Source organism: Mustela nigripes, chromosome 8 (assembly GCF_022355385.1).
Source record: "Mustela nigripes isolate SB6536 chromosome 8, MUSNIG.SB6536, whole genome shotgun sequence".
Classification (NCBI taxonomy): domain Eukaryota; kingdom Metazoa; phylum Chordata; class Mammalia; order Carnivora; family Mustelidae; genus Mustela; species Mustela nigripes.
Genome location: NC_081564.1, coordinates 41673785 through 41689021, shown reverse-complemented (window position 1 = coordinate 41689021; position 15237 = coordinate 41673785). Strand labels below are relative to the sequence as shown.

The window sequence follows — 15237 nt, the reverse complement described above, 5'->3', positions numbered from 1 at the left end:
TATAATTAGAAGTAGTGATGGCAGCTATGATTGAGGTCTGCACAGGGTGCTACGTCAACATGTAAGACAGACACCTAGCCAGTGGGAGAAGGGGTGTGACTAGGAAGGAGAGGAAGAATGTCAAGAAAGGCCTCCTTGAGAAATAACATAGGAATATACATTTTGAAGGATGAACAGCGTTGGCCAGATTAAAGGGAAAAAAAAAAAAAGCTGAGACAGGAAGTCATGTTCCAGAAAAAAGACACTGAACGTGTCAAGGCATGGGAATTCATAAAATTACAAGCAACTCAGTACGGCTGGGCCGTTAAATGAGGAAGGGGAAGCAGCTGGATGACTGATGTCTACCATTGTTATTGCTTTTCTTTTATCTTGACAGCAACTGGTAGCTACTGAAAAAGGCTTTTAAAGCAGAGAGACATGATCATATTTTATATTCTGGAACAATAATGGATAGCAAATGGGAGCAAGAATGTTAGGAAATATGACTGGAAGTAAAGAGACCATAACATACGGGATCTATTTTCTCTAACAAGTACTGAATTTTCAATTCAAACACTGAATTTGTAGTGGGCCACTAAATGGCTTTTATTACTGAGTGGTCCACTAAAAGTCTAAGAGTCATCTCAAACTAAAAGTCTTAGACAAGGGACGCCTGGGAGGCTCAGTGGGTTGAAGCCTCTTCATGATCTCAGGGTCCTGGGATTGAGCCCTGCATCGGGCTCTCTGCTCGCAGGGAGCCTGCTTCCCCCTCTAGATCCCTGCCTGCCTCTCTGCCCACTTCTGGTCTCTGCCTGTCAAATAAATAAATAAAATCTAAAAAAAAAAAAAAAAAAAAGTCTTAGACATAGACAAAAACTCTAAGAGACAAAAACTCTAAGAGTCACCTAAGGAAAAAGCAACTTAGTGTGGTCAGGTAGGGACTGCAGGGGCTCCTTACTTGGCCTTTTCCATTTTTTGTTAGGAGAAAGAACGAAGATCCTTAAGTTATCTTATGTTCAAGGAACAAAAAATCTCTTTATAAAGATTTTTTTTAAAGTGATGTACTTACTTGCAAATATTCTCTCAATCTTCACTTTTAAATCTCTACCTTTTATGAAAGAACCACACACTACAGCACAATTTGCAGAAGTCATAACTCTGGCTACAAAAGGAGTTATTATGCCATGTATCTAAGGAAACCAAATGCATCATCCAACCCAGTGGGCAGAGACCCATGCTTCACCACACTCATCTTTAATATCAACCAGCTAAATGATTTCAGCATGAAGACTAGGTTTCTTTCAGTATTTCTCCCTCAAAATATTCCCAACACTTACGTGTTGTTAATTATTTGAAACCGTTCACCTTTCTTGAATGAAAGGTCTTCTGTAGTTCTAGCTTCATAATCATATAAGGCCACAAATATAGTAACACCACCTATTGGAGAAAAAAAAACACAAGGTAAATTATATATATAAACGGAAGAGAAAAAAAATGTAAAGAGCTTAAGCATAATTTTCTTTTTAAAAGATTTTATTTATTTATTTGACACAGAGAGAGATCACAAGTAGGCAGAGAGCAGTCAGAGAGAAAGGGAAGCAGGCTCCCTGCTGAGCAGAGAGCCCTATGCAGGGCTTGATCCCAGGACCCTGAGATCATGACCTGAGCTGAAGGCAGAAGTTTAACCCTCTGAGCCACCCAGGCACCCCTTAAGCATAATTTTCTTTCTAGTCTCCAAAATCTACTTCTGAATGGAGACTTGGGCAGCTGGAGTTTCAGCTAATAAGAAGCTCTCTGAAGACCTTCCTTCCATGAAACTGCTGCATGCTACAAATTCTAAGATTCTATATACCCTCAGAAACAAATTTAAGTTTGATTCATAGTAGCAGTATCTCTGACTTAGAATCACAGTTCAAGTTCAATTCAATTCTTTGGCAGAAAAAGTATTAACAAGTACTACAAACTGGCACTAATTATCTCACTTACTTATAAACAATGGGTGAACATTTCCATCCTTAAAACTGATCTGTAGCAGTAACTAGGGATTTAGCTAGATTAGTTATTATAAAAAATACTCAAAAATGGCTTATTTTTCTTAAAAATTAAATGATATGATTGATATGAAAAATAATTATCATACATAGAATTATACACAAATGCTTAACAGATCAGGACACCAAACAACTAAACTATTACCTGCAAACAAAGGAATAGAATGGATTATTTATTATTCTTCCCTGAGTTTCAGTCATGTATTAACTGTCTATTTAACATTGCTACTTGAATGTCTAAGCAAATGGCACTACTATCTACCTAGGTACTCAAGCCAAGTCCCTTTACTAGCACTGTTATTCTACCTCTAAAATACCTCTTTATCTACTTTCTTTTCCATTTCCACGGTTGCCACCCTAATCCAAATCCTTGTTACCCCTGACTGAATCTGCTGAGAAGTAGTCTCCTAACCCACTTCTGTACCTGCTTCCCTATAACCATTCTCCACACAGCTAGTTGCCAGAAAATTGCCAGGCTAGTTGCCAGGAAATTCAATTATGCAAATCCTTTATAAAAACCCTTCAATTGGGGCACCAGGGTGGGTCAGTTGTTAAGCGTCTGCCTTTGACTCAGGTCATGGTCCCAGGATTCTGGGATGGAGCCTCACATCAGGCTCCCTGCTCCGCAAGAAACCCACTTCCCCCTCCCCCGCTCCCCATACTTGTGTTCCCTCTCTTGCTGTGTCTCTCTCTGTCAAATAAATAAATGTAATCTTTAAAATGAAAAAACAACAACAACAAAACACTCTTCAATTGCTTCTTGTCTTTGAATAAAACCCAAACTTCTTACCAGAATATATGAGGTCCTGAGTAATCCTGACTCTTTAATCTCATATTATACAATTCTACCCTCTGGTGTCCTCACTAGTCCTCAAAACCGCCAGGTTCATCTGTACCTCCTAAACTCTGCTTTTGTTGTTCTCTCTCCCCAGAAAGATTTCTTCCCAGGTCTGCCCAGATTTAGGTCTGTCTCATCAATCAAACTTCAGCCTTAAATGATTTCTCTTCAAGACAGCTTTCCTTGATCTTCTAAAGGGCTTTCACCAATCACTCTGGTCAGTTCCTTCAGAGCAGTTAAGAACCATTAATCATCCTGTTTAATTGTTTATTCACTAATTATTGTCCAACTTTTGTTATAACGTAAATTCCATTAAGACAAAAACCTTGTTTCTCTTGCTTACAATTATCTGTAAGCAGCACACAGAGACTCCATATGTATTAACAGACGTATACCATGAAGGGACTTTCCACATAAATAAACTGTTTAGGAAAGTAAGTATGTCCTTAAGTATCAAAGTTTACTTGGATCATTTTCGATTACTGTCTTTCCCAAACATATAATCCTGAAAATAACTTAAACTTGGCTGATCACTGAGGACACTATCGTGGTTATCTATTACTGAGATAGTTAGAGTTAAGGGGTTAGAATTAAGACTGTAATCGGCCTTTGATGTCCACAACTCCTGAAATGAACAGTCTCATAGAATTCACTTATGGCATTCCTCTAGCACTATTACTGGTCTGGAGGTAAGCAGACTGAAAGGACAAATTTATAGCCCAAGCCTATAGAACTGATTCCTTTTTTGCCCCCTCTGGTTGATAGGAAGGACATGTGTTGCTCAGTTTGATGCTTGCAGCTGTTTTGCCAAGCCTAAGATTAAAGCTGATAATCTAAAGGCTACCAAAAAGAGATCAAGGACTGGAGTCCTTGATGACATCAAGAAACTACTGCTCTATCAAGGAATCCTAGAGCTCACCCTGCCTTTTTAAAGCCAATTATGCTTTGTTACTCAAGGAAAAAGTATCCTGATCTGGAAACCCCACAAAACAACTCTTTCTGAAGTTTCTAACTACTTTTTTAGAGCACTTCTGGCTCCATGAAAATTGTCAGCTGTCACTTCTTGTTCTCTGAAAGGTGATCATAATGTGATAAATGGAGTTCTGGCACAGGACATTAAACCTGGGCTCCCCTGCTTCTTATCTGTGACTCTGAAAAAAAAGCTTAACTCTGAGCTTCAGGACTTTCATTTTTTAAATCAGTGTCTGAGAGAAAAACTGTATTACCATCACAATATTGCCATTTAATTAATATTAAGTAACTACTATGATATTTTAATATTGGATAGTACTTTATAAACCCGAAAACATTGGTAAATTGTAACATTAACATTCTTGAGGGAGGGGTACATGTTTTTAATTTTTATATCCCCACTGCCTGCCACATAGTAACCACTCACTACTTGAAAAAAATCAATTAATGAAATAACCAATGGTATAACCAGTAGATAATCACCAGATTATCACCAAATTTTCAGAACAATATGATGTATAATTTAAGACTGTAATTTTTATGTCAGAAGCTTTAATTTTCACATAAACTTTTAAGTCCCCAAGTAAGTTATTTTTCTCACAGCAGGCAAAAACTGTATGCACTGCCTGCCTGAGGTCATGTTCTCAAGCTGACAACAGAACTGTCCATTTAGATCTCACCTGTTAAACCAGCAGGATATGAACTTGGCACCACTGAGAATGAAGAAGATGCTCCTCCAAAAGGTGTCACCCCTGAGGATCCTCCAAATGGTGTCATGGAAAGACTGCTAAAATTAACAGATGCTCCCTTTGTTGAAGATGATGGTGCCACTGCAGTGTGTTCTGCTCCATAATGGCTGACACTGCTACTGACAGGTTCTGGAGTGTTTTCGGTTCTATATTTAATGGTTGGACTTTTGTTCTCTTTACTTTTAATGCAGCCCATTATCAAATCTACAAGGAGATAGGCAAATATTTTGAGAAGTGGTTAATATAAAGTACACTTCAAAAAAACACAACTGGTTGGCTCAGTTGGTTGAGCAGCTGCCTTCGGCTCAGGTCATGATCCCAGCGTCTTGGGATCAAGTCGCGCACATAGGGCTCCTTGCTCGGCAGGGAGCCTGATTCTCCCTCTGCCTCTGCCTGCCATTCTGTCTGCCTGTACTAGCTCTCTTCCTCTCTGTCTCTGACAAATAAATAAAATCTTTAAAAAAACAACACACACACAATTAAAAACTTCACTTTAAACAAGGAATTTTTCTCCTACAAAAAAGGAACGTTAATAAAATAAAGCAAACAAAAAACTAGACAGCTAAAAATGAAGTTTCTTCTCCTTATTTATCTTTATTAAAATTCTGCTGAAGTATCATTCCAATCGTGTCATTCTCCAGCTCAAACACCTTTAATGGTCCAATGACAACATGCCACAGTGTGCTGGGAAAGTCACTGGGTCTGACACCAGAGAGGCCTTCGTTTGAATCCTGGCTTCTTACTCAGTAGTGGAGTGATTTCGGATATGTTGCTCGACCTCTCTGCACCCCAGTTACTTGAAAAAGAGGGAGAATAATAACACCTACTTCATAAGGTTTTCTATGAGAATTAACTTAAACTTATCACAAGTTCTAGACAATATGTGGTACGTAGTAAGTACCAGCAAATATCAGCTGTATTCTATACTAGCCCTCCGAATAGAAATATAATCTGAGTCACATATGTAATTCTCAGTGTTCTAGCAGATACATTAAAAAAATAAAAATAGATAAAATCGATTTTAATAATATATTTTATTTAACCTAGTACATCTAAAATGCAATTATTTCAACATGTCACCAATAAAAAAAAATTTAATGAGTTTTCTTGTACTAAGCCTCAGAAATCTGTTGCATATTTTAAACTTACAGTACATCTCAATTTGGACCAGGTACATTTCAAGTGCTCAATATCCATACGTGGCTAGCAGCTACCATATAAAGGAGCGGGTAGCTCTGTAACTTTTCCTTATCTACAGTCACACTCCCACTGCTTATCAAATTTGATCCCAATCTATCTTTCCAACTGTATCTCCTATTATTTCCTCACGCTTATCTACATACACACACTTTCCTGTTTCCCCAATATATATGACCTGTGCTTTCCCAGGTTTGGGAGGATTTTACACCTAAAACTTTCTACCTGCTAAAGTTCTATCCAATCACTGAAGATCATTACAAATGCTACTTTTGCATTCAAGCTTTTCCCCATAATTGGCAAAATATTGCTTTCCTTAAAACCTCCAATGTACTTTCGGGGAGATTTTTTTTTTTTTTTTAAGATTATTTATTTATTTATTTATTTGTCAGAGAGAGAGAGAGAGAGAGCGAGTGAGAGGGAGCACAGGCAGACAGAATGGCAGGCAGAGTCAGAGGGAGAAGCAGGCTCCCTGCGGAGCAAGGAGCCCGATGTGGGACTCGATCCCAGGACGCTGGGATCATGACCTGAGCCGAAGGCAGCTGCTTAACCAACTGAGCCACCCAGGCGTCCCTTTCGGGGAGATTTTTATATGGGACTCTCTCACCTTATTCTGTTTGGTTATCTTGTTTTTTGCTTACTGGCCTAATTCCTGCGCTATCCCCAAATTACTGGTACTATAGTTCTTAAAAATCAGGAGTTACTCATCTCTTACACACTGTCCAACTTACCAGTGTGACACATATAATACCATTATTACAAAATACTCATTTAATACCACTATTACAAAATCTGCATTGTATTCACTTCCTGGGAGAGCATAAATTTTCATTAATTCACTTACTTTTAAAGATCATTCTCATTTTACAGCTTTTCTTTTTTTATGTGGCATTCAAAAGGAAGTAGAGGAGTAATAAGACAACTGCCTCATAAATTCTCAAAGACTGAACATTTACAACCTTGACTATGTAACATTTAAAATGTAGCTATACTGCAGTGATCAGACAAGAAATAAAGGGCATCCAAATTGGTAAGGAAGAAGTGAAACTGTCACTATTTGCAGATGACATGATACAATATATAGAAAGCTCTAAAGACTCCATCAAAAAACTATTAGAACTAATAAATGAATTCAATAAAGCTGCAGGATACAAATTTAATATACAGAAATCTGTTGCATTTCTACATACTAATAATGAAGTAGCATAAAGAAATTAAGAAAACAATCCCATTTACAATTACACTAGAAACAAAAATAACTAGGAATAAATTGGCCCAAAGAGGTAAAAGACCTGTACACTGTAAACTATAAAACACTGATTAAAGGAATTGAAGGCAATGCAAACAAATGGAAAGGTATACCATGTCCACAGATTAGAAGAATTAATATTGATAAAATGTCTATAATACCCAAAGCAATCTACAGATTCAATGCAATCCCTATCAAAATACCAATAGCATTTTTCTGATATTTGTTGGATGGAACCACGAAAGACCTGAATAGCCAAAGCAATCTTGAGAAAGAACTACAAAGCTGAGGTATCATAATTCCAGATTTCAAGATTGGTTACCAAAGTGTTATTACAGTACTCAAAATAATATGTACTGGCACAAAAACAGACACACAGGTCAATGGAGTAGAATAGAGAGCCCCAAAATAAACCCATGCTCATAAGGTCTATTGATCGATGACAAAAGAGGAAAGAATATACAATGGGGAAAGGACAGTCTTTTTAATAAATGGTTTGGGGAAAACTGGACAGCTCCATGTGAAAGAATAAAACTGGTCCACTTATACAAAACATAAAAATAAACTCAAAATGAAAAAAATCCCTCAAAATGGATTAAAAACCTAAATGCAAGACTGAAATCATAAAACTCTTAAAAGAAAAACAACAAAAGTGGCAATTTCTTTGACATTAGCTTTAGCAACATATTTTTGGATAGGTCTCCTGCAAGGGAAACAAAAGCAATATAAACTACTGGGACTACACCAAAATAAAAAGCTTTTTGCACAGCAAAGGAAACCATCAACAAAACAAAAAGGCAACCAAATGAATGAAAAGAAGATATTTGCAAGTTATATATCTGGTAAGGGGTTATTAGCCAAAATATATAAGGAACATACATAATTCAACACCAAAGTAACAAATAATGGTGGTTGACAGATGGGCAGAATGGAATAGACATTTTCTCAAAGAAGATATACACATGAAAAGATGTTCAACATCGCTAGTCATCAGGGAAAGGCAAATCAAAACCACAATGAGATATAACCTCCCAGCAGTCAGAATGATTAGTATCAGAAAGAAATAAAAAGTGTTGGTGAAGATGTAGAGAAAAAAAACCTTTATGCACTGTTGGTAGTAATGAAAACTGGTGCAGCCACTGTAGAAAACAGTACAGAGGTCCCTCAAAAACTTAAAAATACAACTACAATGTGATCTACTTTTTCACCATAAGTTATGTATCCAAAGAAAACAAACACTAATTCAGAAAGCTTTATGCACCCTTATGTTTACTGCAACATTTTTTATAATAGCCAAGACATGGAAGCAACCTAAGTGTCCATTAATAGATAAATGGGGGCACCTGGGTGGCTCAGTGGGTTAAGCCTCTGTCTTCGGCTCAGGTCATGATCTCAGGGTCCTGGGATAGAGCCCCGCATTCGGCTCTTTGCTCAGTGGGGAGTCTGCCTTCCTTTCTCTGCCTGCCTCTCTGCCTATTTGTGATCTCTGTCTGTCAAACGAATAAGTAAAATCTTAAAACAAAATAAAGCAAAACAAAAAAGATAAATGGATAGAGGTGCCTGGGTGGCTCAGTTGGTTGAGCATCTAACTCTTGATCTCAGGTCTTGATCTCGAGACCCATGGTGGGCTTCATGCTGGGTGTGGAGCCTACTTAAAAAAATGTCTTTAAATAGATAAATGGATAAAGCTGTGACAAAATACACAATGGAATATTACTCAGACACAAAAAAAGAATGAGATTTTGACATCTGCAACAACATGGATGTACCCAGAAGGTATTACGCTAAGTGAAATAAATTACCAATTCAATATTTATAACATAAACGGCTACTCACATTCTCAATTTTTGTGACACTTTGTAACTTAGTTTTTGAGATTTGTCTAATTATCCAAATTGTTAAGTTTATATTAGCATAAAGTTACTCATAACATTTATTAATGTACTTTAGTACCACAGGCCTTAGGGATTTCTATTAAAAGTTCTCAACCGCCAACAAGGACTTCACCCTCTAGCTATAAAAAAATCAAATGCTTCCCCACCAGCTAAGACCTTAAAAGAGCTATTAGCTCATACCAACCTGATCAACTCTTTGCCTGGATGTATAGTTTCATTCTACACACACATTCCAGAATACAGAGAGAAATAAAAAGTCAGACAGACTCCTATTGAAGCTTTTAGACTTATTTTCCTACATAGTGTCCTTCTTTTGGAATTTTGCCTGCAACTTTCAGTTGCCTCAGCCTCCATGAATTATGGTCTCTGTCTCCTCAACTTGTTGAGACCACTGTCCTTTGCCCAAGATCCCTCTCCCTGCTCTGTTATTCAGACTGTGCCTCTAGGCAGGAAGTTGGGGTGATTAGGTGACCATATGGCTCACTTGTTTGTTTCCTTTATTTCAGGAATCACAGTCCTGCACTGCTGTTATCCAATATCTGAAAACAGTTGTTTCATATATTTTGTTCAGATTTTCAGTTTTTAGGGTTTTTTGGGGGGAGGGAGCTGGCAAATCCATCATGGCCACTTAAAATGTTCTTAAAAATTAATTCCTAGAAAAAACATTTCATTCCCTGGTTCTAATATCATTAAAGTGCAGAAAGTATTAATTTCCAAATAAATTTGTACTTCAGTTTATATAACAGATTTATTCTTTAATAATGATCACTTTAAACAAATGAACATTTTAAATATTTTACTATAATTGGTTAAAATGTTCTGTGGGATTTTCTTTTTAATTTTAAGAAAGAAAAATAATTTTTAAAGTATCATTTTCCTTATGTGCCCACATGGTAAATCTAAAATTTATACTCAGCTTAGGGCTCAGTAGGCTGTTTTGAACTCAAGAAGGGGTTTTTTCTAAAGATAAAAATGGTAATGGGGAGAAGTTAAAAATCTCATAAAGTCAGAAACTACAGAAAAATCTGATCATACAGATTAATCCCAAAAGGCTGGTGTTGCACTCTGAATGCACATCTTGACAGCAGGTTATCATTACTTTATTGCTAGGAGTTTATTATTTCCCTATCATATGTGGATTCAGCATCGCTATTTCAGTATTCCTAATGCTTTAACCAACTATTTGCTCTGCTTGGGATAGCTATTCCCTACCTTGTATCTTCTACTTAGAATTTTTATTCAATTGTGGTCTATTCCACTTTCCCACAATTTCCCACAGCCACTGCTTGAGGTGCCTATTTCTGAGTGTGCAAAAGCCCTAACTTGAGGACCAGTTATGGTTTGGTCACCAGGTGCCCACCTCATGGTTCTCCTTAAGAGACTGTGAGTCTAGAAGCTACCATCCTGTCTGCTCAGCTTAGCATAAGTTCTTGCTTTTAGCTATACAGATGCCCATTTTAGTAAAATATACTTAAAGTGAAAACCTTTCAAATTGAAATAAATTTCTGTGTTAGAATCATGTTAATACAATTGACTCTTGAAAAAGACAGGTTTGGTTGTGCAAGTCTACTTATACACAGTTTTTTTTTTTTTTTACAGTTCTGTAACTATTTCTCTTCCTTATGATTTTCCTAACTTTTTTTTTTTTACTGTAAGAATACAATGTTTAATACACATAACATCCAAAATATGTGTTAATTGATTGTTTATGCTATTTTAAAGCTCCTGGTCAACTGTAGACTATTAGTCATTAAGTTTTGGAGGAGTTAAATTTATACATGAATTTTTTACTGGGTTGGGGCTCAGCACCCCCACACCCTAAGTTGTTCAAGAGGCAAATGTATATGCAAAGTTTTACCCTGATTCCTCATCACGCCTCAACTACTTTCTCATCTTCCCTGGATAATTGGGCAAGAAAAAGTGTGAAACTAAAAATACTGAGTTTTTCTGATGAGGGAAATTCTCAGGAGCAGAGAAGTAAAATGGTCCCTTTACTGTTTCTCATATGGCTGTCCTGTCATCCCCCAAAAGAATGTAAATTATTGTATTTGAAAACCGGGGCCATTACATTTGTCTTTTGTCTCAAATTCCTGAAGGAAATAAAGGATTAAAGTAGTGACAACAACAAGAAATGCTACCAGATTTTTCACTCAGGCATTCTCTTTCTTCAAACCACTAGACTTTGATAATCCTATTTCAACTTTCCCACTTCTTTTCTTTCCATATACCCCCCAAATTATTTTAGCAAAATTTATTCCAACTCCCCTATATTTTGCATACTTGCTTAAAATGTTGATTTCTGACTATGCTTGCTGTTTCCACTACATTAAAACTGTCCATTAAGGTCCCCAATTAACTCCACCTTGCTAATCCGATAGTCAATTTTCAGTCCTCATCTTACTTGAGGTGTCAGCCACACCGGACACAGGGATCATCTCTTTTCCTAAAAATGCTTTTTCTACCTGGTTTTCTAGGACACACACCCCTAGTGCTCCCCCTACTATGTAGCCCCAGTCACTTCTCTAACCTCATCTCCTACTGTGGCAGTCCAGGGCTGCCACAGAGACTTCTTCCTATCCTTCAGATGGGCCATCTCAGATCACTGCACTTTCTTTTTCCTGCCTAGAAAGCTCTTCTACCAGATACTTACACAGCTTATCCCTCAGCTTCTTTAAGTCTTTGTGCTACTGTCACCTACTCCATGACACCATCTCTGACCAACCTATATGAAGCAGCAATACAACACACTCCCCAGAACACTGCCTATTCTCCTTTAACCTGGTTTATTTTTCTTGATGTCATTTATCAACATATAAAACACAAAGGCTAAGCACACAGACTGTTTTATTTGTTTACTGGATGTACAGCACAGTAGTTAAGAGCACAGACTTTAGAGACAGAATATCTGGGTTCAAAGTCTGCCACCTAGCTGGTTAAACTTTGGCAAGTTACTCAACCTTACTATGCCTCAGTTTCCTCAGCTACAAAATGGAGATAATAAAAGTAAGCCTCCAAGAGTTGTTGAGGGTTAAATGAGTTATTTGTAATGCACCTAAAACAGTACCTGGCATATATTAATGTCTGCTATCATTGTGATGATTTTGATGATAATGATGGCTCCCCTCTCCAGAATATAAGAAAAAGAAAACTGAAAAAAAAAAAAATTAAAGTATAACACATGCACAGAAAAATAAACATAACAAATGTACACTTCAATGAATTAGCAGAAACGGAATACCAATGTAACTCAACACTAAGATCAAGAAACGTACTGCCAACAACCAGTCTACTGGAAATACACCTTATAGTAGACTGCTGGGTCAGAGTACATACAGCTGAACACTGCTGAACAGAGTATACACTACTGTTTTCCAAGGTGGCTGTATCAGTTTATACTTCCAAGAGCAGAGTATGAGAGTGACCACTGCTTCACATCTTCACTAGTGCTTGGCATTTTCAATCTATCTGGTGGATGTGACAATTACCAATGAAGCAAGTGCCTTTAAATGTTTATTGGCCATTCTCCTTTGTCAGATGCCTGTTCAAGACATTTGTTCACTTTTCTATAGGGTTATCTTTTTCTTATGATATATAAGCATTTTCTATATTTTCTAAATATCAGAGGAGTAAAATTTTTATCCCCTTCACTCCTCTATCCCCCTAGTACAAAGCTAAGAACATATGAATGAATGCTTATTTCGCCTTCAGATCACCTCCATTTCTACAACTCTGCTTCATAATCTGCAATTTATGGTGATTCTCAACCTCTAATTCTACTGAAATTCTAACACGTTGACTATCTAATAATCTTTACAAAGTAAAGATTTATAAAGACTTTATAAAGATCTATTAAAGTATTTCAGGTTAACCTCCCCAATTTACTTTCCTAACCTGCTTTCCCCATCAATACTAAACTTCTAAAACACAGGCTTAAGGGCTGGGGAAGATAAAAAATAAAATAAAATAAAAATAAATTAAAAGTTAACTACAGAAATCAGATACTGTGTTTTAGGCAGAAATAGCAGGAAAAGCCCACAGACAAGGGAGAATAAAGTGGATTTTGAAACCGTAAGTAGCTCAGTGTTGAAATACAACATAGAAGAATGAGAGGAAAGAGGAGGCCAGAATAAACAGCAACAGGAACAGCCTATGTCCCAAGGATTTTTTTTTTTTAAGATTTTATTTATTTGACAGAGAGAAATCACGAGTAGGCAGAGAGACAGGCAGAGAGAGGGGGGAAGCAGGCTCCCTGCTGAGCAGAGAGCCCAATGTGAGGCTCCATCCCAGGACTTAGAGATCATGACCTGAGCCAAAGGCAGAAGCTTAACCCACTGAGCCACCCAGACGCCCTACAAAGATCTTTTTTTTAAAGACTTTATTTACTGGGGCGCCTGGGTGGCTCAGTGGGTTAAAACCTCTGCCTTCAGCTCAGGTCATGATCCCAGGATCCTGAAATCGAGCCCCGCATGGGGCTCTCTGCTCAGCGGGGAGCCTGCTTCCTCCTCTCTCTCTCTGCCAGCCTCTCTGTTTACTCGTGATCTCTGTCTGTCGAATGAATAAATAGAATCTTTAAAAAAAAAAAAAAAGACTTTATTTACTAAGAGAACTCTAGTGCGCACATGAGTGGGGGGAGGGGCAGAGGGAGAAAGATGAGGAGAACCTCAAGCAGACTTGCGCTGACATGAAGCCCGACACAGGGCTTGCTCTCACAACCCCAAGATCATAACCTGAGCTAAAATCAAGAGTCAGGCGCTTAAATAACTGAGCCACGCAGGCACCCCATCACAAAAATGTTGAAAATGGTTCTGAATAATTCTGTCCAAAAACCAAACAAATTGTTTTCCCTAAAAAGACCAAGCATAGAAACAGTTCTACAAATACTTGCAGGTTTTCCAACCATTTCCTAACTTATCAATTCCATAAGTCAGATAAAAATGTATTTCATCTTTATAATATATACGGATGGTCATATATCAGAATTACCCTATTGAACTTACTGTGTAACAGTGTGACTAACAGAGCTGGAACATATTTGATACATCTCTTAATGCATCTGGCTCAGTCATTAGCAGGTAGCACAATGCAGCACGTGTTAAGGTATTTCATTTTAATAATATTTTAAACTTTGACAATGCCTTGTTTCCAAAGTACTTTATCACTTAATCTGATCCCATAATAATCCTAATAAGAGTAAGGATAATCTCTACATCATATAAGGAACCTGAAGCCTGGGGAGGCTGACTTGCTCACAGAGATGAGTTCTAGGTTACCTTCTTTCCAATACCCACACAGGGCCTCTAGGGAAGCCTTGTGTATACCATTTTCTGTTCTTTGATAAGTTATTAAATATTAGCCCTTTAGAAAATGTTACAAACATGATGACACTACTGGCATTCAGCTTCACTGCCCCACCTATAATACAAGCTAAATGAAAACGGTACCCCACCGCTCTGCACCATGACCATGTTGTTTTATTAGTAATAGTGATTAATATTTCTCAATTTAACATACTTTTAAACTGTTAAAAAAATTAAATGTACATTTTATCTATACACTAATTCTAGAAAGCTAAGCAATTATTACATCATATGCTGTATCCAGTGATGGGGTGGGGGGAGGAGGATAATAGTTTGGCATTTTGCCCAGATGGCTCCAGTTTACAACTAAGTTTTAAATCTGTAAGAAATCCCAAAGAAATAAATTAGATAATAAGTAATTATAGAATTAATCATAAGATATGAAATGATCAGTTCTCCACAGGTCACAGTGCTCTACAGACCATAAACATGAGGGATGATTTTTCTTTAACTTTCACTTTTAAATCTCCTCCCTTTAGCATAAAGCACAAAAGGCAGGCAGGACTAGGAAAGAATAGAAAACATGGATGGAAAGGAGGAAACAGCAGACTACTAAAGGGCGTGCACTTTGTCTTGTAAAAGCAAACAAAGAACTTAATTTTCCAAGTCAAAGGGAGAACAGAAAATGTGAGCAATGGAAAACTGAGCTTTCAGTGCTCACTGATAGCAATTTTCTACCTTTTGTTTTGCTTTGTTTCATTTTAGATACACTAACAACTGACTTTAAAGAAAAAGTAAGTCTGCTCATTCTAAATTCTTAGTGGTTCCCTATAGTTATTTTAATGAAAAATGGCATAGATCAGCCATAACAAGGATCTGATGTAGAAAATATGTAAAAAATTGTGAAGAAGGGGCGCCTGGGTAGCTCAGTCAGTTAAGCATTTGTCTTTGGTTCAGGTTGATCTCAGGGTCCTGGCATCAAAACCTAAGTTGGGTTCCCTGCAAAGCAG

The 15237-nt window shown here is 37.3% G+C and overlaps 1 protein-coding gene across 4 annotated transcripts in view; it reads right to left on the bottom strand.

Moving 5' to 3' along the window:
• YES1 (YES proto-oncogene 1, Src family tyrosine kinase) overlaps window positions 1-15237 on the bottom strand; it is a 66370-nt gene that overhangs the window by 19611 nt on the left and 31522 nt on the right. For 3 of the 4 annotated variants that reach the window (XM_059409301.1, XM_059409300.1, XM_059409299.1), the window contains 2 exons: window positions 4521-4793; window positions 1317-1416 (listed from right to left, as the gene is read on the bottom strand). In XM_059409301.1, the coding sequence (XP_059265284.1) occupies window positions 1317-1416; window positions 4521-4785 (365 nt within the window). In that variant the 5' untranslated portion in view covers window positions 4786-4793. Of the gene's footprint in view, window positions 1-1316; window positions 1417-4520; window positions 4794-11994; window positions 12079-15237 lie in introns of all 4 variants that reach the window. The other variant, XM_059409298.1, reaches the window with a different exon arrangement.